Here is a 23560-nt window from a genome sequence, read left to right as displayed (position 1 = left end):
TTGAACTTGCCACACGTGAAGTCAGTTCAGACACTGCCAGCCTGAGTCAGGTCATTCCCCTCATCAGGCTTTTGCAGAAGAAGCTGGAGACATTGAAGGAGGAGCTAACACGGAGCGATTCCGCTAGGCATGTGGGACTTGTGGATGGAGCCCTTAATTCGCTTAACAAGGATTCACGGGTGGTCAATCTGTTGAAATCAGAGCACTACATTTTGGCCACCGTGCTCGATCCTAGATTTAAAGCCTACCTTGGATCTCTCTTTCCGGCAGACACAAGTCTGCTGGGGTTGAAAGACCTGCTGGTGACAAAATTGTCAAGTCAAGCGGAACGCGACCTGTCAACATCTCCTCCTTCACATTCTCCCGCAAATGGGGGTGCGAGGAAAAGGCTCAGAATTCCGAGCCCACCCGCTGGCGGTGATGCAGGGCAGTCTGGAGCGACTGCTGATGCTGACATCTGGTCCGGACTGAAGAACCTGACAACGATTACGGACATGTCGTCTACTGTCACTGCATATGATTCTCTCAACATTGATAGAATGGTGGAGGATTATATGAGTGACCGCATCCAAGTAGGCACGTCACACAGTCCGTACTTATACTGGCAGGAAAAAGAGGCAATTTGGAGGCCCTTGCACAAACTGGCTTTATTCTACCGAAGTTGCCCTCCCACAAGTGTGTACTCCGAAAGAGTGTTTAGTGCCGCCGCTCACCTTGTCAGCAATCGGCGTACGAGGTTACATCCAGAAAATGTGGAGAAGATGATGTTCATTAAAATGAATTATAATCAATTCCTCCGCGGAGACATTGACCAGCAGCAATTGCCTCCACAAAGTACACAGGGAGCTGAGATGGTGGATTCCAGTGGGGACGAATTGATAATCTGTGAGGAGGGGGATGTACACGGTGATATATCGGAGGGTGATGATGAGGTGGACATCTTGCCTCTGTAGAGCCAGTTTGTGCAAGGAGAGATTAATTGCTTCTTTTTTGGGGGGGGTCCAAACCAACCCGTCATATCAGTCACAGTCGTGTGGCAGACCCTGTCACTGAAATGATGGGTTGGTTAAAGTGTGCATGTCCTGTTTTGTTTATACAACATAAGGGTGGGTGGGAGGGCCCAAGGACAATTCCATCTTGCACCTCTTTTTTTCTTTTCTTTTTCTTTGCATCATGTGCTGATTGGGGAGGGTTTTTTGGAAGGGACATCCTGCGTGACACTGCAGTGCCACTCCTAAATGGGCCCGGTGTTTGTGTCGGCCACTAGGGTCGCTAATCTTACTCACAGTCAGCTACCTCATTGCGCCTCTTTTTTTCTTTGCGTCATGTGCTGTTTGGGGAGGGTTTTTTGGAAGGGACATCCTGCGTGACACTGCAGTGCCACTCCTAGATGGGCCCGGTGTTTGTGTCGGCCACTAGGGTCGCTAATCTTACTCACACAGCTACCTCATTGCGCCTCTTTTTTTCTTTGCATCATGTGCTGTTTGGGGAGGGTTTTTTGGAAGGGCCATCCTGCGTGACACTGCAGTGCCACTCCTAGATGGGCCCGGTGTTTGTGTCGGCCACTAGGGTCGCTAATCTTACTCACACAGCTACCTCATTGCGCCTCTTTTTTTCTTTGCGTCATGTGCTGTTTGGGGAGGGTTTTTTGGAAGGGACATCCTGCGTGACACTGCAGTGCCACTCCTAGATGGGCCCGGTGTTTGTGTCGGCCACTAGGGTCGCTTATCTTACTCACACAGCGACCTCGGTGCAAATTTTAGGACTAAAAATAATATTGTGAGGTGTGAGGTATTCAGAATAGACTGAAAATGAGTGTAAATTATGGTTTTTGAGGTTAATAATACTTTGGGATCAAAATGACCCCCAAATTCTATGATTTAAGCTGTTTTTTAGTGTTTTTTGAAAAAAACACCCGAATCCAAAACACACCCGAATCCGACAAAAAAAATTCGGTGAGGTTTTGCCAAAACGCGTTCGAACCCAAAACACGGCCGCGGAACCGAACCCAAAACCAAAACACAAAACCCGAAAAATTTCAGGCGCTCATCTCTAATATATACACATACGGGTGCTTTGCTCAGGCCGGCAATAGCATCGGCATGGGTTTGTAGCGCAGTGGCAGCGTGGACAGATACCTTATTAGCTGACATTTATACCCTGGACAAGGATACCATTTTACTGACTTTAGGTCACATTAAAGACGCAGTCTTATATATGAGAGACGCTCAAAGAGACGTGGGGCTGCTTGGTTCCAGAGCCAACACCATGGCAGTTTTCGGCGAGACGAGCTCTGTGGACCCGCCAATGGTCGGGTGATGCCGACTCAAAGAAGCATATGGAGGTTTTACCTTACAAGGGTGAATTTTTGTTTGGGGATGGTCTGGCGGACCTGGTTTCCACAGCTACCGCGTGTAAATCTACATTTTTGCTTTTTGTTCCCCCACAGCAAGAGAAAACTCTACAATATCAGATGCAGTCCTTTCGGTCGCATAAGTCCAGAAGAGGTCAGGGCTCCTCTTTCCTCGCCAGAGGTAAGGATAGAGGTAAGAGAACACCTGCTTCGGTTAGTTCCCAGGAGCAGAAGTCCTCCCCGGCTTCTGCTAAATCCACAGCATGACGCTGGGGCTCCAGTGAGGGAGTCCGCGCCGGTGGGGGCACTTCTTCGACTCTTCAGCCAGGTCTGGGTTCTGTCAGACGTGGATCCTTGGGCGTTGGAAATTGTATCCCAAGGTTACAAACTGGAGTTCGAAGAGGTGCCCCCTCGCCGATTTTTCAAGTCGGCCTTGCCAGCCTTTTCCCCGGAGAGGGAAGTAGTATTAGATGAGTTCAAAAGCTGTGTCAACAGCAAGTGATTGTCAAGGTTCCCCTGGTCCAACAGGGAAAAGGGTACTATTCAACCCTGTTTGTGGTCCCGAAGCCAGATGGTTCGGTCAGACCCATTTTAAATCTAAAATCCCTAAACCTGTACTTGAAAAAGTTCAAATTTAAGACGGAATCACTCTGGGCTGTGATATCCAGTCTGGAAGGAGGGGATTTTATGGTGTCGCTGAACGTAAAGGATGCCTACCTTCATGTCCCCATATTTCCTCCTCATCAGGAGTTCCTGAGGTTCGCGGTACAGGACTGTCATTACCAGTTTCAGACGTTGCCGTTTGGGCTTTCCACGGCCCCGAGGATTTTCACCAAAGTGATGGTGGAAATGATGGTGCTCCTGCGCAGGCAGGGAGTCACAATTATCCCGTACTTGGACAATCTCCTGATAAAGGCGAGATCGAGAGATCAATTGCTGAAAAGCGTGTCGCTCTCCCTGAGAGTGTTACAACAACACGGTTGGATTCTCAATCTGCCAAAGTCATAGTTGATTCCAACGACTCGACTATCATTCCTAGGCATGATTCTGGACACGGAACAGAATAGGGTTTTTCTACCAATGGAAAAAGCCCAGGATCTCCAGAACATGGTCAGGGACCTGCTAAAACCAAAAAGAGTGTCTGTTCATTAAAGCACTCGAGTTCTGGGAAAAATGGTGGCAGCCTACAAGGCCATCCCCTTCGGCAGGTTCCATGCGAGGACATTTCAGTGGGACCTTCTGGAAAGGTGGTCAGGGTCCCATCTGCAACTACATCAAAAGATAAGCCTGTTCCCCAGGGCCAGGGTGTCTCTCTGTGCTGGCTGCAGAGTGCTCACCTTCTAGAGGGTCGCAGGTTCAGCATTCAAGACTGGGTTCTGGTGACCACGGACGCGAGCCTCCGAGGATGGGGAGCAGTCACAAAAGGAATACATTTTCAGGGTCTATGGTCAAGCCAGGAGGCTTGTCTACACATCAACGTGCTAGAATTGAGGGCCATATACAATGGCCTATGACAAGCGGAGTATCTTCTTCGCGACCTACCAGTTCTGATTCAATCAGACAACGTCACAGCTGTGGCTCATGTAAACTGCCAAGGCGGGACAAGGAGCAGAGTGGCAATGGCGGAAGCAACCAGAATTCTGCGCTGGGCGGAAAATCACGTAAGCGTTCTGTCAGCAGTCTACATACCGGGAGTGGACAACTGGGAAGCAGACTTCCTCAGCAGACACGATCTCCATCCAGGAGAGTGGGGACTTCATCAAGAGGTCTTTGCAGAGATAACAAGTCTTTTGGGGGACTTCCTCAAATAGACATGATGGCGTCACGCCTCAACAAAAAGCTTCGGAGGTATTGTACCAGGTCACGGGACCCTCAGGCAGTAGCGGTAGACGCCCTAGTGACACCATGGGTGTTTCAGTTGGTCTATGTGTTCCCTCCTCGGCCTCTCATCTCAAAAGTGCTGAGAATCATAAGACGAAAAAGAGTACAGACAATACTCATTGTTCCAGATTGGCCTCGAAGGGCCTGGTATTCGGATCTTCAGGAGATGCTCACAGAAGATCCGTGGCCTCTTCCTCTCAGGGAAGACCTGTTGCAGCAGGGGCCTTGCATGTTCCAAGACTTACCGCAGTTACGTTTGACGGCATGGCGGTTGAACACCGAATCCTAGCTGAGAAAGGTATTCCGGAGGAAGTTATCCCTACTCTGATAAAGGCTAGGAAGGAGGTAACGTCGAAGCATTATCACCGTATCTGGAGGAAGTATGTATCTTGGTGTGAAACCAAGAATGCTCCTACGGAAGATTTCCATCTGGGCCGTTTTCTCCACTTCCTACAGACAGAAGGGGATATGGGTCTAAAGTTATGCTCCATTAAGGTAAAGATTTCGGCCCTATCTATATTCTTTCAGAAGGAATTGGCTTCTCTCCCAGAAGTCCAGACTTTTGTAAAGGGAGTGCTACACATCCAGCCTCCTTTTGTGCCACCAGTGGCACCATGGGACCTTAATGTGTTGTTACAGTTCCTTAAATCACAATGGTTTGAACCCCTTCAAACGGTTGAATTAAAATTTCTCACCTGGAAGGTGGTCATGTTATTAGCCTTGGCATCTGCAAGGTGGGTGTCAGAGTTGGCGGCCTTGTCTCACAAGAGCCCCTACTTGATTTTTCATGTGGATAGAGCGGAATTGAGGACTCATCCTCAATTTGTGCCTAAGGTGGTTTCTTCATTTCATATGAACCAACCTATTGTGGTACCTGTGGCTACGAGTGACTTGGAGGACTCCAAGTCCCTGGATGTAGTCAGGGCCTTAAAAATCTATGTAGCCAGGACGGCTAGGGTTAGGAAGACAGAGGCTCTGTTTGTCCTGTATGCAGCCAACAAGGTTGGCGCGCCTGCTTCTAAGCAGACTATTGCTCGCTGGATCTGTCACATGATTCAGCAGGCTCATTCTACGGCTGGATTGCCGTTACCAAAATCGGTAAAGGCCCATTTCACTAGGAAGGTGGGCTCTTCTTGGGCGGCTGCCCGAGGCGTCTCAGCATTACAGTTGTGCCGAGCAGCTACTTGGTCGGGTTCAAACACTTTTGCAAAATTCTACAAGTTTGATACCCTGGCTGATGAGGACTTCGCGTTTGCTCAGTCGGTGCTGCAGAGTCATCCGCACTCTCCCGCCCGGTTTGGAGCTTTGGTATAAACCCCATGGTCCTTACGGAGTCCCCAGCATCCTCTAGGACGTAAGAGAAAATACGATTTTAAACCTACCGGTAAATCTTTTTCTCCTAGTCCGTAGAGGATGCTGGGCGCCCGTCCCAGTGCGGACTAAATCTGCAAGACTTGTATATAGTTGTTGCTTACATAAGGGTTATGTTACAGTTCAGATTGGTCGTTGACTGATGCTGTTTTTGTTCATACCGTTAACTGGTTGCGTATATTCCAGGTTATACGGTGTGGTTGGTGTGGGCTGGTATGAATCTTGCCCTTAGATTACAAAATCCTTTCCTCATATTGTCCATCTCCTCTGGGCACAGTTTCTCTAACTGAGGTATGGAGGAGGGGCATAGAGGGAGGAGCCAGTGCACACCCATACAAAAAGTATAAATCCCATGGTCCTTACGGAGTCCCCAGCATCCTCTACGGACTAGGAGAAAAAGATTTACCGGTAGGTTTAAAATCTAATTTTTTGAATTGTGGGAGGAAACCGGAGTACCCGGAGGAAACCCACGCAAGTACAGGGATAATATACAAACTCCGCACAGTTAGAGCTATGATGGGAATTGAACCATACTTACCTACTTTGCTGCCCCCTCCGGTCCGGGGGCGTGGCATCAGGGTCGCGTCATCGTGTCCGCACCCCCCGCTGTGCAGTGCAGAGAAAAGATGCGTAGTATAGCGGGGGCGGAGCTACGATGACGTGATTCAGCGGGAATCACGTCATCGGACCCCCTCGGACCGCCCACTTGTTCTCTGCTGCGGGCAGCCGAGGAGGGTCGTGGAGGGGAAGCGGGAGGCTTTCCCACCTTTCCGGGGGCGCGGGAGGTCACCTGATTTTTGGGAGCCTCCCGGCCATTCCAGGAAGGTAGGCAAGTATGAATTATACCCATGACCTCAGTGCTGTGAGGCAGTGATGCTAACCATTGCACCATCTGTACTTGTAATTGATGATTACACTTCCACAGTACAGCTCAGGCTGCAAGCACTGGTCAACGAGTTCCATGAATGTCTCATCACACTGCAAGAGACTGAGACTGCACCTCCCTGACACCTCCCTGAGACTGCACTGGCTTCACTGTGACTGGCAGTGACTTCCTATTGGAAGTCCTACCTGCTAGTCATAGATACTGCAAGCAGTCCCATTCCTGCCTCGTCAGCCCTAACCAGCTTCTATGGGCTGCAGCCGATGCAGTCCATAGAAGCCGGGGATTGCGCAAGTGCAGTGCCGTTGCCGCTACTGCGCATGCGCTGGTCCCAGCCTCTGTAAACTGCATTATACATATGCCAGGACCCGGCCGGCAGTGAAGGCAAGGGTGCAGGATCCCGCGGCAGGGACTATGTAGAAGGGACCTGGCAGCATGGCCAGCGGCAGCTCCCCTCCTCCACCTAGGTAGGAGCCATGCTGGACCTAGCACAGTAAGTATGGTAGCCCAGGTATCTCACCTCTTGTGTCTGTAGCTTTATGTAATCTACCTAACTGCTTCAATGCTTGAATATCAGTCCCAGTCTTTCCCTCTGTCCTTGTTTCTGCTCCCTTCCCCTTCAATCCATATTTTGTCTCACGCCTCCAAGAGGTGTGATGCACTCGCCATGAGTGCCTCTGTCCCCCTCCCCTTCACTTATGTGCCTCTGCATCCTATTCCACACTCCATGCTTACCACTGTCCCTACTTCTCTCTCTCTCTCTCTCTCATATGTTGTACACAAATCTCTTGGTCATACAATGAAGGCATTCTACTACAAGTTCTTGAGTCACCAACTGGCCAAGATTTGTGTACGGGTTACTGAATACCAAAGGGCAGAGTTTCCCATGCTCAATCCTCAAGGCATCCTAACAGTCCAGGTTTTAAGGATATCCATGCACAGGTTATTTAATTACAGTAGCATATAGGTCTATTTAACCATATGTGCTCAACCATGGATATCCTTAAAACCTTGACTGTTAAGGTGCCTTGGGGACTGAGTTTGGGACCCTGCTATATTGTATGTTCTAGAAAGAATATGCATCAAGATACAATGATCTGCATGTTATGTTTCCCCTTTCAGTTGAGTGAGATTTATGGTCCCGTGTTTACCGTTTACTTAGCAAATGTGCCTACGGTGGTCCTGGCTGGGTATGACTGTGTGAAGGAAGCTTTGATAACCCATGGGGACACTTTCAGTGTTAGAGGGGATGTAGAACTTGGTAAGCTGCTCTTCAAAGGATGTGGTGAGTAAACAGACTTTCCATTCAAACTAATCTAGCAACTGAACCAATAAATGCATACTGTATCTCTGTCACCTGACCAGTAGGTATATGGACGTGCCCCCCCAATTACTGAGATGCCTTCAAAACATTGCACAAGGCTTAGATTAGTTATGTATATTGGGGGTAATTCCAAGTTGATCGCAGCAGGAATTTTGTTAGCAGTTGGGCAAAACCATGTGCACTGCAGGGGAGGCAGATATAACATGTGTAGAGAGAGTTAGATTTGGGTGGGTTATTTTATTTCTGTGCAGGGTAAATACTGGCTGCTTTATTTTTACGCTGCAAATTAGATTGCAGATTGAACACACCACACCCAAATCTAACTCTCTCTGCACGTGTTAAATCTGCCTCCCCTGCAGTGCACATGGTTTTGCCCAACTGCTAACAAAATTCCTGCTGCGATCAACTTGGAATTACCCCCATTAATGTGAAAAGGAACTACTGCCTTCTTTTCCCGAAGAGCCAGTTTAGCAAACACAGAAACACAGCAACCATGGCACAAAATGGGAAATGACCCAATGACTGAATAGTAAACGTCTAATGCCAGGTACACACAGCGTGATGCAGAAAGTGCCCGACATTAACTATTCGATGTGGCTGGAGCGCTGCACAACCGATGTAGTCAATGTTGGGCTGCCTGCACAGTCTATTTTTCCTTGTGATGCAGTTCCCGCGGGACCTTGTAATGGCATCGCAAGGAGTTTCCACATGGTGCAATATGCAGTATATTTTCTTCCGATATGGTCTATATAGTCCATATCGGAAGATATATGGCACCGTGTGTAGGCTCCTTAAGTCCCTCCCTCCTCTGCACCCTCCCGCCCGGCGCCTGCCTCCCTCACTGACACACACAGCAGCAGCAGCAGATCCTCCTCCGCCTGCACTCTCAGCGCATCCATTTCCCGACGTCGTCCCCGCACCGCTGTCACCTAGCAGACATCTGCCATAAGCAGGAGCTGGAAGCCGAGTGAAAAGGAGGAGCAGTGAGCTGGAACAACTGCAACTGCTAAGTGGAGTATAGGTGCCGCAGGAGAGAGTACTATGGCTGCATAAAAGTGAAGGACCAAGAACCGCACAAAGATAGATAAGTATAAGCCAGCTTAATTATTGTATAAGTGATATTGCTTGTCTTCTATTTTTTATTTTTGCTGCTTTTTCTTTGAGTGTAACAGGGAGTTAGACCTTGCAAACAATATGGGAGGGGCTGTGATTGAGGACCTCACTCAGTGCATGTCATGCAAGATGTATGCACACCTGGAGCTACCGGCCCAGTGTGAATACATCTGCACGAGGTGTGTGCGAACGGTTGCCCTGGAAGCCCAGGTAACTGATCTAGAGCAAACCGTTACGCGACTGAGGGAGATTCACAATCTCGAGCGTAGTTTAGACAGAACGGTGGAGGAGTTGCGGGAGGGGTCACTGGTAGAAGAGGATGATGATCAGGTAGCCAGTTGGGTCACAGTTAGAAGGAAGAAAAAGAGGGGGAGGCACGACATCTCCGAACTATCAAACACGAACAAAGTTGCCCGATTGGACAAGGAATCGGAGGATGATAGTGAAGAAATGACGGTGCCGGAGGAGATTGCTCCCTCTAGCATCCAGAGATGCGGTCCCTCTGGCGCGGTTGGGATAAAAGATAGAGAGGTACCTAGTCAAATGGTGGTGGTAGGGGATTCTATCAACAGGAAGGCAGATAGGGCAATCTGCTACCGGGACCGTGATCGCCGTACAGTCTGTTGTCTCCCGGGTGCTCGGGTACGGCACATCGCGGACCGGGTAGATAGATTGTTGGGAGGGGCTGGCAAAGACCCGGTGGTCTTGGTGCACGTTGGCACCAATGACAAAGTTAGCGGAAGGTTAAGAAAGACTATAGGGACTTAGGAAAGAAACTGAAGGCAAGGACATCTAAGGTAATATTCTCGGAATTATTACCCGTGCCACGCGCTAGTCCAGGGAGGCAGAGGGAGATTAGGGAGGTAAATGTGTGGCTTAGGGATTGGTGCAGGAAAGAGGGGTTTGTGTTCCTGGAACACTGGGCGGACTTCTCAGTCAGGCGCCATCTCTTTTGTCGTAACGGATTGCACCTGACTGAGGAGGGGGCAGCGGTGCTGGGGGGAAGGATGGTTAGAAGGTTGGAGGAGATTTTAAACTAGGAGCCTGGGGGGAGGGTTTAGCTAGAAACTACGGGTCATGCAGTGAGAATAGTGGGGATGGCGGTAGTAAACGAAATGGGGGAGAAGTTGGGGGGAGGGTGAGAGCAGGCAGTAAGGTTACTAACATGGGTACTAAAAGGGATTTTACCAAAGCACTAACCAATGACGATTACAGGTCATCCTTGCCACATAAGGTGAAAGATGTCCCTAACGCAAGGGAAAATACTTATCTTAGTTGTATGTATGTAAACGCCAGAAGCATTACTGGTAAAAAGGGTGAACTAGAAATACTTGCAGCAAGCAAACAGTATGATATTATAGGCATTACTGAAACTTGGTGGGATGAATCTCATGATTGGATAGTCAATCTAGAGGGCTATACACTGTTTAGGAGAGACAGACTAAATAAAAAGGGTGGAGGGGTGTGTCTGTACGTAAAGCCGTTTTTAAAACCTAATATATGGGAATATATTCAGGAGGGGACTGTAGACACTGTTGAGACATTATGGGTAGAAATTGCATGCGGGGAAAAAGGAACAAAAAAGTTAGTATTGGGTGTATGCTATAGGCCGCCTGGTATCAACGCATCTGATGATGAATTGTTACTAAAGCAAATTGAAAAAGCAGCAGGAGTAGGAGACATAGTAGTGATGGGAGATTTTAACTATCCAGAGATAAACTGGAAAAACGATTCATGTGATACTGCTAGGGGCAGTATGTTTTTAAACACACTAAATGATAACTAGCTAGTCCAACTAATTGAGGAACCAACTAGGTACAATGCAATCTTAGACCTGGTATTAACAAACAATCAGGATTTGGTATCGGGTATTATAGTAGGGGAACCCATAGGAAACAGCGACCACAATATGGTCACATTCAATATCAGTTTCTACAAACAGCCCTATACTGGCTCAACTAGGACTTTAAACTTTAGCAAAGCAAATTTTGAAAAGATGAGGGTATTTTTCAGGGATATTGAATGGGAAGGTTTGTTTTTAGGAAAAAATACTACGGAGAAATGGGAGGTACTAAAATTCCTGCTAGCTAAAAATACACTCAAATTTATTCCTATGAGTAGCAAAAAAGGGAATAAAAATCATAAACCGATGTGGCTTAACAAAAAGATTAAGGAAGTTATGGGCAAGAAAAGGCGAGCATTTAAAAAATACAAATCTGACGGGGAAGCAGAGTCATTTCAGCACTATAAGGAATGTAACAAAAATTGCAAAAAGGAAATAAGAGCGGCTAAAGTAGAAACTGAAAAACTAGTAGCAAAGGAAAGCAAAGCGAATCCCAAAAAATTCTTTAAATACATTAATAGCAAGAGATTAAAAAAGGAGAGTATAGGCCCTTTGAAAGACAAGTTGGGAGTCTTAAGCAAAAATGATAATAATAGCGGACACACTAAATGAGTTTTTTTCAACAGTATTCACTAGAGAGGACCCAATTCAGGGACTGACACACAATCTCAATAATGACAATATCACACTGATAGGTACTTATTTAAGCAAGGAAGTAGTCTGTGACCGATTAAAACATTTAAAGATTAATAAATCACCAGGGCCCGATGGTATTCATCCAAGGGTTCTAATGGAGCTTCACTCTGAACTGGCAAAACCGCTATCTTTGATCTTTGAGGATTCAGTTATATCAGGTATGGTTCCCAAAGACTGGCGTATAGCGGAAGTAGTGCCTATATTCAAAAAGGGAAGTAAAGCTGAACCAGGTAATTATAGACCAGTTAGTCTTACATCTATAGTGGGGAAAGTATTGGAAGGTATTCTAAGAGATAGTATTCAGAAGATCCTTGAAACCAATAAGGTCATTAAAAGGAATCAACATGGGTTTATGAAGGACAGATCCTGTCAAACCAACTTACTTGGCTTTTATGAAACAGTAAGCGCAAACCTAGATCAGGGTAAAGACGTGGATGTAATCTTTTTAGACTTTGCCAAAGCGTTCGATACTGTACCACACATGAGACTTATCTACAAGCTACAAGAATCAGGGCTAGGAAGCACAATATGCACTTGGGTCAAAAACTGGTTAGATAATAGGAAGCAGCGCGTTGTGGTTAATGGGTCTTTTTCAACTTGGACTGAAGTGCTAAGTGGTGTGCCGCAAGGCTCAGTATTAGGACCACTATTGTTCAATATTTTCATTAACGACCTAACAGAAGGTCTAGAGAGCATGGCGTCAATTTTTGCAGATGATACCAAATTGTGTAAGGCTATAAATACAGAGGAGGATGCCGAGTCTCTTCAGAACGACTTAGTTAAATTAGAAGCATGGGCAGCCAAATGGAGAATGCGCTTCAACACAGACAAGTGTAAGGTAATGCACTGTGGTAACAAGAACAAAAATTACACCTACCTACTAAATGGGGTAAAATTAGGGGATTCTGTACTGGAAAAAGACTTAGGTGTCCTCATAGATAGCAAGCTAAGCAGTAGTACCCAAAGTAGGACTGCAGCAAAGAAGGCTAATAAGATATTAGCATGCATAAAACGGGGTATTGATGCTAGGGACGAGAGTATTATACTCCCGTTATATAAATCACTAGTGAGGCCACACCTCGAATACTGTGTACAGTTCTGGGCACCGTACTACAAAAAGGATATCCTGGAGCTTGAAAAGGTACAGAGGAGGGCGACCAAACTAATTAAGGGCATGGAGATGATGGAATACAAGGAAAGGCTTGAAAGACTAGGCATGTTTACATTGGAAAAGCGGAGACTAAGAGGGGATATGATCAACATCTACAAATATATAAGGGGACAATACACAGAGCTTGCGCGGGACCTGTTTTTGGTTAGATCAAAACAGAGGACTCGTGGACACTCGCTCAGGTTAGAGGAGAGGAGATTCCGCACAATACGGCGTAAAGGCTTTTTCACGGTAAGGACAATACGTGTTTGGAATTCCCTGCCCGAGGGAGTTGTAATGGCGGAATCTGTCAACACCTTTAAAAATGGGTTAGATAAATTCCTATTGGATAAGGATATCCAGGGGTATGGTGCATAGTCATGCATTATAGTTACTATAAATAGGGATAAAATGCAATGGCTGACAGCAGCATCAGTCAGAAATTTTAGTCAAATCATCATGCATAGGACACCACAAATAGGTTGAACGCGATGGACAATTGTCTTTTTTCAACCTCAGATACTATGTAAATGACTGTACCTGCACCTGGCCATTAGTAAAAATTCCCCAAAATATATATTATGCTGCTGATGCTTATGTTTAATGGTTAGTGTGCTAACTGTATATAATATGTGGGTGAGTACACTGTATATAGTATATTAAGCTGCTTTTGGTATTTGGAGAGAGGTGTTTAGTCCTTCACAACTAACTTTTGATGTGACTATGATATTTTAAGGTTAATTTATGAACATTAGGCCTGATTCACAAGGTGGATGCTATGCCAAGGTTTACAACGTGTTTTTTTCTTTTTTATGTTTATAAAATGGCAGTCTTCATGAGAGTTTGGACGCAGAGTGATTGACATGAGAATTTGAGAGGTGATTGGGATGGCTAGCCAAATGTGGGTGTGTCCCAGCCAGCTATTGCGTCTTTGTATGCAGTTGTAATGGCTCAAGCGCTAACTGAGAATTTCAATGTGCAACCAATGGTGCATCTTTATACGTAAGCACAGTGACTGCAATACTGGCATGTAGAACTGCATCTACCACTAAATCAGGCCTATTGTGTTCTGTGGGCAAAATTGGCGCTGACCCATAACAACCAGTCATATTCTAGGTTAGATAAAGCAGAGGTTCTCATACGCGGTCCTCAAGGCACCCAACAGTCCATGTTTTAGGTACAGTATATCCATGGCTCAGCATAGATGGTTAAATCAAATTGACTGAGGTGCTAATTAAGGGAGACATTTACTAAGCAGTGATAAGAGCAGAGAAGTGAGCCAGTGGAGAAGTTGCCCACGGCAACCAGTCAGCACTGAAGTAACATCTATAATTTGCATACTATAAAATGACACAGAGCTGCTGATTGGGGCAATTTCTCCACTGGCTCACTTCTCCGCTTTTATCACTGCTTAGTAAATGTCCCCCTAAGTCACCTGTGGCCAAGCATGGATAAATTTAATACCTGGACTATTGGGGTGCTCTGAGGACCGCATTTGAGAACCTCTGAGATAAAGTCTAGTTGCAGTGGAAACTTTTCTATAACACATTGGGGGTTATTCAGATTCCATAGCATCTGCTAGAGATGTGCAAATTACAGACTATCCGTACTTTGCACATGCACGAATGCGTCCTGGAATGCAGCACGCAGTCCGGTATCAGATTATCAGTTATTGACAGTATGCTACCGTTTGGGGGTGGAGAAAGGGTGGTGATGGCCTCCATTTCCCAAGGGCTCCCACTGGGTCCTCACTTGGCCCCTCCATCAGAACTGGGCCCGGGTAATTAGTACCCCAGTTACCTGGGAGCTGTTGCTGCAATTGTCTACCTGTAAAAATAATTACATTTATGAATGTTGCATTAATTTATGTCCGTAGCAATAAATCTGACACTAATTATTCTAGTAATTTTGAAAGTCTATATATAAATTCTGATTGATGCGTATAATAGTGCGTTAATATAGTCCCAATAAAATGTTTTTGTTCCCAGGAGTGATTCTGACCAATGGGGAGTGCTGGAAACAGATGCGTCGATTCTCCCTCTCCACACTGAGGAATTTTGGAATGGGAAAAAGGAGCAATGAGGAGCGGATACAAGAGGAAGCACATTATTTGGGGGAAGAATTTAAGAAGAAAGGAGGTTAGTAGCGTTGAACAACAAATGAAACATTGCAAATGTAGAAATTAATATAAGAAACCTGGTAATAGAAGATGGGTGGAGATGAGATAATATAGCAGAACATTGTTAGCGTATGTCCCTTGAAATGGCTTTGCTTTATCGGTACTGACCGACTGCAAACGGGAAAAAAAAAATAGAAAAAGAAAACTTTTTTATTTCATGTTAAATGTCCTTATATTCAATCAAAAAAATATTTAGAAAGCTTCCAGAAAAAGAATGAAAGTCAAGAAGCAATTAAAAAAAAGACATTGGGGGTCATTCTGAGTTGATCGCTAGCTGGATGATACAAAAAAACCCACACTTCTGCGTATGCGGCGCAATGCGCACGCGCAACATACTGTACTTTCACAACGGCCGATGTAGTTTCATACAAGGACTAGCGAAGCTTTTCAGTCGCACTGCCGGCAGCAGAGTGATTGACAGGAAATGGGCATTACTGGGTGTCCGTTTTCAGGCAGTGTTCGGAAAATGCAGGCGTGCCAGGAAAAACGCAGGCGTGGCTGGGCGAACGCAGGGCGTGTTCATGACGTCAAAACAGGAACTCAACAGTCTGAAGTGATCGCAATCGCTGAGTAGGTCTGAAGCTACTCTGAAACTGCACAAAATTATTTTGTAGCCGCTCTGTGATCCTTTCATTCGCACTCCTGCTAAGCTAAAATACACTCCCAGTGGGAGGCGGCATAACATTTGCATGGCTGCTAAAAACAGCTAGCGAGCAATCAACTCGGAATGACCCCCATTAGTACAACAAATACCAGTAAACTAAAATGACATTAGCAGGACTGTATTACTCCATGATTTATTGTTTATGTATCATGTATGATGTGCTTAGCAGTGTCCCTGGAAATTACTGTAGTTTGAAAATTATGATAAATATGATGCAGACATATCAAAGTTTATTAATGGAGAATTAGGGTGCTTAGTCCAAGCCCCTGCACCTGCTTTAGTGTCTTTGGCCACAATCTTGTCTGCTACTTTATGCTTTCAACCCTGGTAGGGAGCAGGGTTGAACTCGTGTTTAACCTGGCTCGCTGAGCAGTGTGAACGGGTGCCGGGTCAATGTGACCCGTTTCCAGTTCACTGTGTGTATGGGCGGTGCTTGGAGATCATGTGATCTCCAAGCACCGCCCCTGCCGTGTCACCGCTGACGTTGCCAACCCGGCGCCTGAGGCAGGTCACACCCTTGGAGCTCCCATGTCAGACTCCCAGGTGTGACCCGCTTTAGGTGGTGTGAAAGGGGTATCGCTTTGAGCGTCTTTAGGTGCTTACTTTACGCTACACCATTGATCCATTTCATCAAAATTTGCACTAGCCCTATTGCATGCAGTAGCAGATTTACAGCTACAGTATAGTACCAAAGCAGCCATTTATAGTCCGGTGGGACCCAGGGGCCGCTAACAGGGATGTATTATGGAATGCAGCCACAAGTGTGATTGCATGGTCTGTCTGGTTGATCACTTTCAGAACCCCAGAGGCTGTTAGCGCTGTGACTTGACAGCTCCTGGGTGTCAGGTCCAGAGCAGGCCTGTCTTCTGTGTGTTGGGTGCAGAGCTGGATTAATTAGGCCCCATGACCGGAGCTGCTCTGACTTTGCTCCTGCACCACTGACCAGAGACAAATCAACTTTCCTTTAGTCTCTGCCATCTGAACTCCCACACCTGGTTTCAGCTGTACTACAACAATGGGACCAGCAGCTGTTGTCAGTGTGGCTGCCTGCTTCTAACAACACCAGCCCGGCGGAGCACCTGCAACAAAAGCCAATCACTAGCTGCTCCCCCTGCATCCATGAGTGCCTGAACAAGACAGCACAATCTGGAGAGTACAGGGTTGTTTTACAGCAGCTGATAACCTCTCAACAGTCACCTGCTCCTAGTTTTAAGCAGCAGTGGGAATGGAAATATATGAAAGATAATGACCTCTTATATGTTATAAAATGCATTTAAAATATCCTCTTCTATCATATGGCCCCGCACCTGTTCATACTCTGCTATCACTGGACTCCACACCTCTCCATCCTCTACTATCACCTGACCCCACACCTCTTTATACTGTAATATCACCAGACCTCATGCCTCGTCTTCTTCTACTATCCCCTAACCCCAAACCTCTACATCCTCTACTACCTGACCACACATCTCTTCAACCTCTGCTATCGCCAGACCACATGCTTCTTCATCCTCTACTATCACCTGAGGCCATGCTTCTTCATCCCCAAATACCATCTGAACCTACACCTCTTTAGCCCCACCTATCACCTGACTCCATGCCTCTTCAGCCCCTACTATCACCTGACCCTACACCTCTTCAGCCTTAGCTATCACCTGACCTGGTTCAGATGTCACTATGGCTTTTATAGACTGAGGATCTGTTTCTAGGTTCCGTGCAAGTGTTCTACTATATTGGTTGCTGCATGGAAAACATCCATAACTGTAACATACTGTATACAGGCTATCCCTTTGGTTTGCAGTCAGTATGTCTCTGATCAAGATGTTGACATTCACATTGTCGAAAGCAAAATATTGAAAGCAATGAAGTGAACATGGTTACAATGCTAACCAAATTAATATTAACACTTGCAAAATGTTGACATTTACACAATTGTCATAATGCTGACATTTCCATTTAGAAATAAGGTTAAGCTCACCTGGGATAAGGACATAATTACACTAAAATGAGGATGTCAACATAACATCACTATCAGCATGGTCAATGTTGACATAATGGACAAACCAGGTTTCGACATTAAGGCCATGTCAACATAGGGGGTCATTCTGACCCGTTCGCATGCTGCGGTGCAAACGGGTCGGAAAAGTGAATGCGGAGCGGACGCATTGCGCACGCGCATCATTGCCTGCCGACAATCGGCGCTGGGCAATGATGTCGCCAGCGAAAAATGTGACCGCGTCGGCGTTCGCAAGAAGACGGACAGGCGGGAGGCGTTCCGGGGCGGATACTCACCGTTTTCCTGGCATGGTGAGTCCAACGCAGGTGTGTCGAGGCATTGGGAGTGCGGATGTCCGACGTCAGGACCGGGACCTTCTTTGCTGGATCCGTCGCACTGGGTGAGTAACTGCAGCCCTGGTCTTGTTTTACTTGAAACGTTTTTAGCATAGCAGGGCTGCACAAGTGTTCACAGCTCTGCTATGCTGTAATACACTCCCCCATAGGCGGCGTCAGGTTGATCGCACGAGCAGCAAAAAGTTGCTACGTGCGATCAACTCGGAATGACCCCCATAATGTGTTCACTTTGTTTTTCTGTTCTGTATTGTGAGGATTGACATGGCACTAATTGTAATCATCATGGGCTTGTTTCCATAAAGGAGACAGCCAGTAGTATTCCTGGCACATTCTCTGTACAAAGAACCCACAGTATGTCCTGTAGTTGTGTAGCACAATCCTCACAAAGCTGAAGTAAATTATTTTTAACCTGCATGGTTTGGAGAACGAATTGACAGAATAGGAGAGGAGTGGGTTAAACCTCAGCTAGTCTGGGGGCAGGACGGTAAGGCATTATGGGAGTTTCTTGTTAGCCTATGGGAATGAACGTTGGAGGTAGGTGGAAAGGGTTTTTAAGCCTGGTAAAGGGGCTGGGTCAGCCTCTTTTGCTGTAATCGTGGTAGGGGTGAGTGCTCTTCGCCCCTTTTCTCCTGTGTTTGTGCTGCTTGCCCCTAATTACTTTATAGTGTGTACAGCTTGGCTGGGTGCATTTTATATTGTGCCCACATTACGGCCCCTTCTGTTGTCTATTACCTCCTGGTGAATTTTGTGTGGCCGCCATGTCCCGTCATCGCCGCTCCTCTGGTGCTCCTGCACGTTATGCTGATGCTGCCCCCTCTCCGTCTGGTGCCACGGGCCTGAGCGCTGTGCTCACGGCCGAGGCTCCGTTTCCTGGCGCTGCTGTGGGTGCCCTTCCCCGGGCGCGCGCAGCGGCGCGTGTGTCCGCACCTTTGCTGGCTGTGCCGCGGGCGCCGGGGGATTCCTCCGGTGTAGCGGCGTCTGGCGAAGGGCAGGGTGCTGGCCAGCGGCGGACCAGATCGGGCGGTCGGCGGGGGGAGCCAGCGGGAGTGCCCGCTGGCGGGAATCCCCCTCCGGCTGCTGCGGTGCATGGACGCGCTGGCGGTCTCCGCGCCCTCCACCGCTGAGAGTCACTGGCGGCTCCCCAGACGATGTGGGGACTTTGTTTAGGGATGCGGCCAGTGGCTCTTCCACTGGCCGCCCCTTCCAGGCGGCTCCTGTTTCACGGGCGCATGCTCGGCTGGCTTTTGTAGTCCCTGGGAGCTCTCCCCGCTCCAGCGGGATGGGCTCCCAGGATTCTTCAGTTGTTCCGGTGCAGGGCCAGAGGGGGGGGTACGGTCTGGGAGTGGGGGTCATCCAGTTCTCACGGTGGTCAGGGCCAGTGGGGGCCGTGGCGGTGCTGAGGTGAGTGGTTCACCGTGGGAGAGTACGGGTGTACAGGGGGCGGCTAGCGCCGGTCCCAGTCGGGGCCGGCTGGGACGGCGTGGCGGCGCTGTGAGGGCCGTCCCTGCGTTGGACCAGGGGAGTGGGGGGACCGTTGGGGCTGCGGCTCCGGATACCTCTGCCGTTGCGGCCGCAATGTCGGCCATGATGGCGGTTTTTGTCAGCTTTGTCCCCGGGTGGCGCTTCTGGCCGTTCTCCCAGGTGCTTCTGGCCCCGCCTTGGCTCAGTTTCTCCAGGCGTGTCGCAGTCTGGGCTCCGCCGCTGTGTTGCTGTGTGGCTCTGCCCTGTCGCCCGCAGGGGCGTCTGCTTTCGTCCCCGCCGGGGGGACTTCAGCTCCCGTGGCGGCTTTCCCTTCTTTTTCAGATTCTGATGCGGATGACGATCGGGAGGAGGAGCCGGTCGTGGCGGGTGTCTCACCTTCGGGAAGCGGGCCCACGGGTGAGTTGGGGCGACGATATGGTTGCTGTGTCATGTGGGTCTTCTTCTTACTCTTCCAGCAGTAGGTCCAGTAGGTCTTCTTCCTCTTCTTCTTCGTTGCAGTCGGCAGCTAGTAGCGCCACGAAGGCTAAAAAGAGGGCTTGCAAATATGCGCGGCGTGAGGCGCGGCACCGGGATAAGCATTATCGGAAGAGTAATAGTGGTTCCCGTAGGGAAAGGAGGTGGCGTAATTTGGCGGGTGTGGTTCGCTGCAAGTACCCGGCGGTGTTGCGGGGTCTGCGAGAGAGTTGCAGAAAAAAGTTCGGCGGGGGGAATACGTTGACCTTTTCACTTTGACGGAGGACACCAATAGGGAAGGTAAGGAAGCGCTTGTGAAGTGCGGTATTGGGGCGGAGGCCTTTCGCTCGTATGACAATTGGTTGGCGGGTTTCTGCGTGTTCGCGGCGTGCTGCTTGGAGGAGTACATCAACATCATCAGGTACATTCACCTCGTGCATGACATGCAGCGTCAGTCTAAGGACGATACGTGGCTGCATTATGATACGCAGTTCCATCAGAAGCACAATTGCCTGCACATCATTGACTTCGGGTGCAAGGATGTGGAGGTATGGCTTCGGGTCACATGGGCGCAGGATATGAAGCAGGTTGCTAAAGGGGGGTCCGTTGCTTAGACCGCGGTGGCGAATCAGTCGCGGCCCGCATTTGAGGCCGCGACTGATTCGCCACCCTTGGGGCGCTGCCAGTTATGCAAAGCAAGCGCCGGTGAAGGGGAAGTGCTTCGCGTTCAGCAATTCTGCGTGACCCCTCGGTCAACGTTGTCGTTTTCGACATCTTTGCTTGCGATGTAATGGATCCCACCCCGCTTCCAATTGCTTTCGGGCTGAGCGACAGGAAGCTAAGGCGGCCGGGGGCGCGGCCGGCAAGACAGCAAGGGGGGTTGCTGCTAGTTAGGGCGCCGACCCTGGTTCGTTTGGAGGCCATGCTCAAATGGTTGGGGTGGTATCCAAACAGAGACAATGCTAAATTTTTGCTTGATGGTTTTGCGTCGGGTTTTCGATTGCCGGTGGACGAAGGGTTTTAGTTCGGCCCGCCAGGAACCTGCAGGCTGCTCGGGATTTCCCCGAGGGACTTCGGGAAAAGGTCGAGCAAGAGGTTCGCCTGGGGAGGATGGCGGGCCCCTTTGCGGTGCCGCCTGTCGAGAATTTGATCATTTTCCCGGTAGGGGTCATGCCCAAAAAGGCCCCGGGGAAGTTCCGGCTCATTCAGCATTTGTCTTATCCATCAGGGTCCTCGGTTAACGATGCAATTCCACCAGAGTGTTGTTCGGTGGTTTATCAGTCTTTCGAGGATGCACTGGGCATGGTACGGGGCTGCGGCCCTGGGGCCCTCATGGCTAAGCTTGATGTTGAATCGGCCTTTCGCTTGCTTCCTTTGCACCCGGAGTCTTTTCGATTCATGGGTTTCCGCGTCAGGGAGGAATACTTTGTAGACAATTGTCTGCCTATGGGGTGTTCCGTTTTGTGTGCCTTTTTCGAGAAGTTCAGCACCTTTTTACATTAGTGTGTGGAGTTTTCTTGCAGAGGTAGCGGGATCGCACATTACCTTGACGACTTTTTGTGTATGGGGCCCGCGCATACTCCTCGCTGTGGTTTCCTGTTGTTTTCGCTGCGTGCCTTGTTTGGGCATTTTGGCGTACCTGTGGCCCAGGACAAGACGGAGGGGCCTCTCTCCCGTTTGTCGTTTTGGGTATCGAGATCGATACTGTTGAGGGTGCTTGCCGGCTGCATCAGGACAAGGTTGCTAAGCTTCAGGAGTCCATAGTGCGGTGCTTGGAGCGGTGTAAGGTGACGTTGCGGGAGGCTCAATCCCTCCTGGGGCTGTTGAACTTTGCCTGTTGGGTGATCCCCATGGGCAGGGTTTTTTGTCGGAAGTTGGAGCGGTCCACGGCTGGGGTGTCCAGGCCGCACCATTTTGTCCGTTTATCAGCTGAGATTAGGAGAGACCTCTCTGTGTGGGTTTCGTTCCTGGCGGAATTCAATGGTGTGCTGATCTGGATGGCCCCGCTCATTGACAATTTTGACCTACAGTTGTTCACGGACGCGGCGGGCTCATCGGGGTTCGGTTGTTATCTGGACGAGGCTTGGTGCACGGCTTCGTGGCCCGAGTCTTGGTCGCAGGAGGGGCTGACCAGCGACCTGTTGTTGCTGGAGCTCTTTCCCATCATGGTGGCCTTGGAAGTTTGGGGGGAGCGTCTTCGTGATCGCAGTATTCTTTTTCACTGCGATAACTTAGGGGTCGTGCACGCTGTTAACAATCAAAGGGTTTAAGCCCTGCGGGTATTGTCACGGCTCGTGCTGACTTGCATGCACCGTAATATTCTGTTTCGGGCTCAGCACATCCCCAGGGTTGATAATGGGATCGCCGATGCATTGTCCAGGGAGCAGTGGGATAGGTTCCGTTTATTGGCCCCAGAGGCTGATTCAGCGGGTTTGCCCTGCCCTTCTTATGTTTGGCAGGTCATCAAGGAGGATTGGAAGGACTAGCCGAGCTATCTTTGGCTCCATCAACTCTCACGGGATACCGTCAGGCCTGGAAGGAATGGGAAGACTTTTCCCGAGACCAAGGGCCTAGAGGTAAGAGGGGTCAGAGGTTGTTTCTGGACTTTGTTTGGCAACTCTTCGTAACGGGTAGATCGAGAGCTGTGGTGTCCCGGTACCTCGCTGGCATATCCTTTTATTCACAGTTGAAGGGTGTTCCGGATATTAAAAAGAGTTTCCTGCTGACGAAGGCGCTTAAAGTTGGGCGAGCTCGGCGCTGGTGCCTCCTGATAGTCGGTGCCCTATTGATGCATCCCTGCTTCCTTCCCTCATGGGGGCAGTGGCGGCGGTGGCGGACTCCCATTTTGAAGCGCTTTTATTTCAGTTGGCTTTTTCCATGGCTTTCCATGGAGCGTTTAGGGTCTCTGAGTTGGTTGCGGCTTCTAAAAAGTTGGATGCCATTATGCGATGCGCGGATGTTGTCGTTGGTGTGGGGTCCGTGCTGTGCAGGCTGCGCCGCTCCAAAACTGATCAGATGGGTAAAGGTCATTGGATCACTTTAGCACCATCATGTAATGGGTACTGTTGTCCGGTGGCATTGGCTAATCGGTATGCGGAGGTCAGGCCCTTGTTAGAAGGGTCTTGGCTTCTGCACTATGATGGGTTGCCATTGACGAAATACCAATTTACTTGGATGAAGCGGCGCTGCCTGTCCAGTTTGGGCCTCTCCCCTGTGGACTTTGGTTCGCATTCATTTAGAATTGGGGCCGCCACTTCCGCAGCATCTGCAGGGCGCGCCGTGGACGAAATTAAGGCTTTGGGCCGCTGGAAGTCGGCGGCTTATAAGCGTTACATTCGGCCCATTGTTGCGTAAGTGAGTTGTTGTTTCTACTAACATTTTGTTCGTTTACTGTTTATACGTTTCAGTTCAGTTTGTTTGTTCTGTGTTGTATGTCTCCCCTGTTCTCCCTACTCGGATGGCTAGCTACTCGCCACTGCTGGCAGTGGGGGTCTGGAGTGCTTTGCGATTTTTTTGCCTGAACTGACGAACTGATTTGGCTTAATTCATTAAATTCGGCTAATTGACATCTAATTACAAGTTCCTCAGCAGGTTTTTACGTTTCACCTCCAGCCGAGTTATTCTATGTGACCCCAAACCCCCCTCCATTCCCTAACACCCCCCACCACCTCCATTCCCCTTTTCTTATTTTGATTTTTCCTACCGTTTCTTTCTGTTGCTTCGATTGGCCTGAAGCTTGTCCGAGAGGAAATTCATAGTCCTCTATTCAATTTTTCTTTTTGGCAGATCCTCGTTCTAGTAGTTGGTTCCTGTTCT

At 48.6% G+C, this 23560-nt stretch overlaps 1 protein-coding gene across 2 annotated transcripts in view; it reads left to right on the top strand.

Annotated features, from left to right (window-relative positions):
* Positions 1 to 23560, top strand: part of LOC134949286 (cytochrome P450 2G1-like) — a 91149-nt gene that overhangs the window by 26201 nt on the left and 41388 nt on the right. For both annotated transcript variants that reach the window (XM_063937785.1, XM_063937784.1), the window contains exons 3-4: positions 7611 to 7773; positions 14603 to 14752. In XM_063937785.1, the coding sequence (XP_063793855.1) occupies positions 7611 to 7773; positions 14603 to 14752 (313 nt within the window). The remainder of the gene's footprint in view (positions 1 to 7610; positions 7774 to 14602; positions 14753 to 23560) is intronic.

Source organism: Pseudophryne corroboree, chromosome 8, assembly GCF_028390025.1.
Source record: "Pseudophryne corroboree isolate aPseCor3 chromosome 8, aPseCor3.hap2, whole genome shotgun sequence".
Taxonomy (NCBI): Eukaryota; Metazoa; Chordata; class Amphibia; order Anura; family Myobatrachidae; genus Pseudophryne; species Pseudophryne corroboree.
This window is presented reverse-complemented; position numbering and strand designations above follow the sequence as displayed.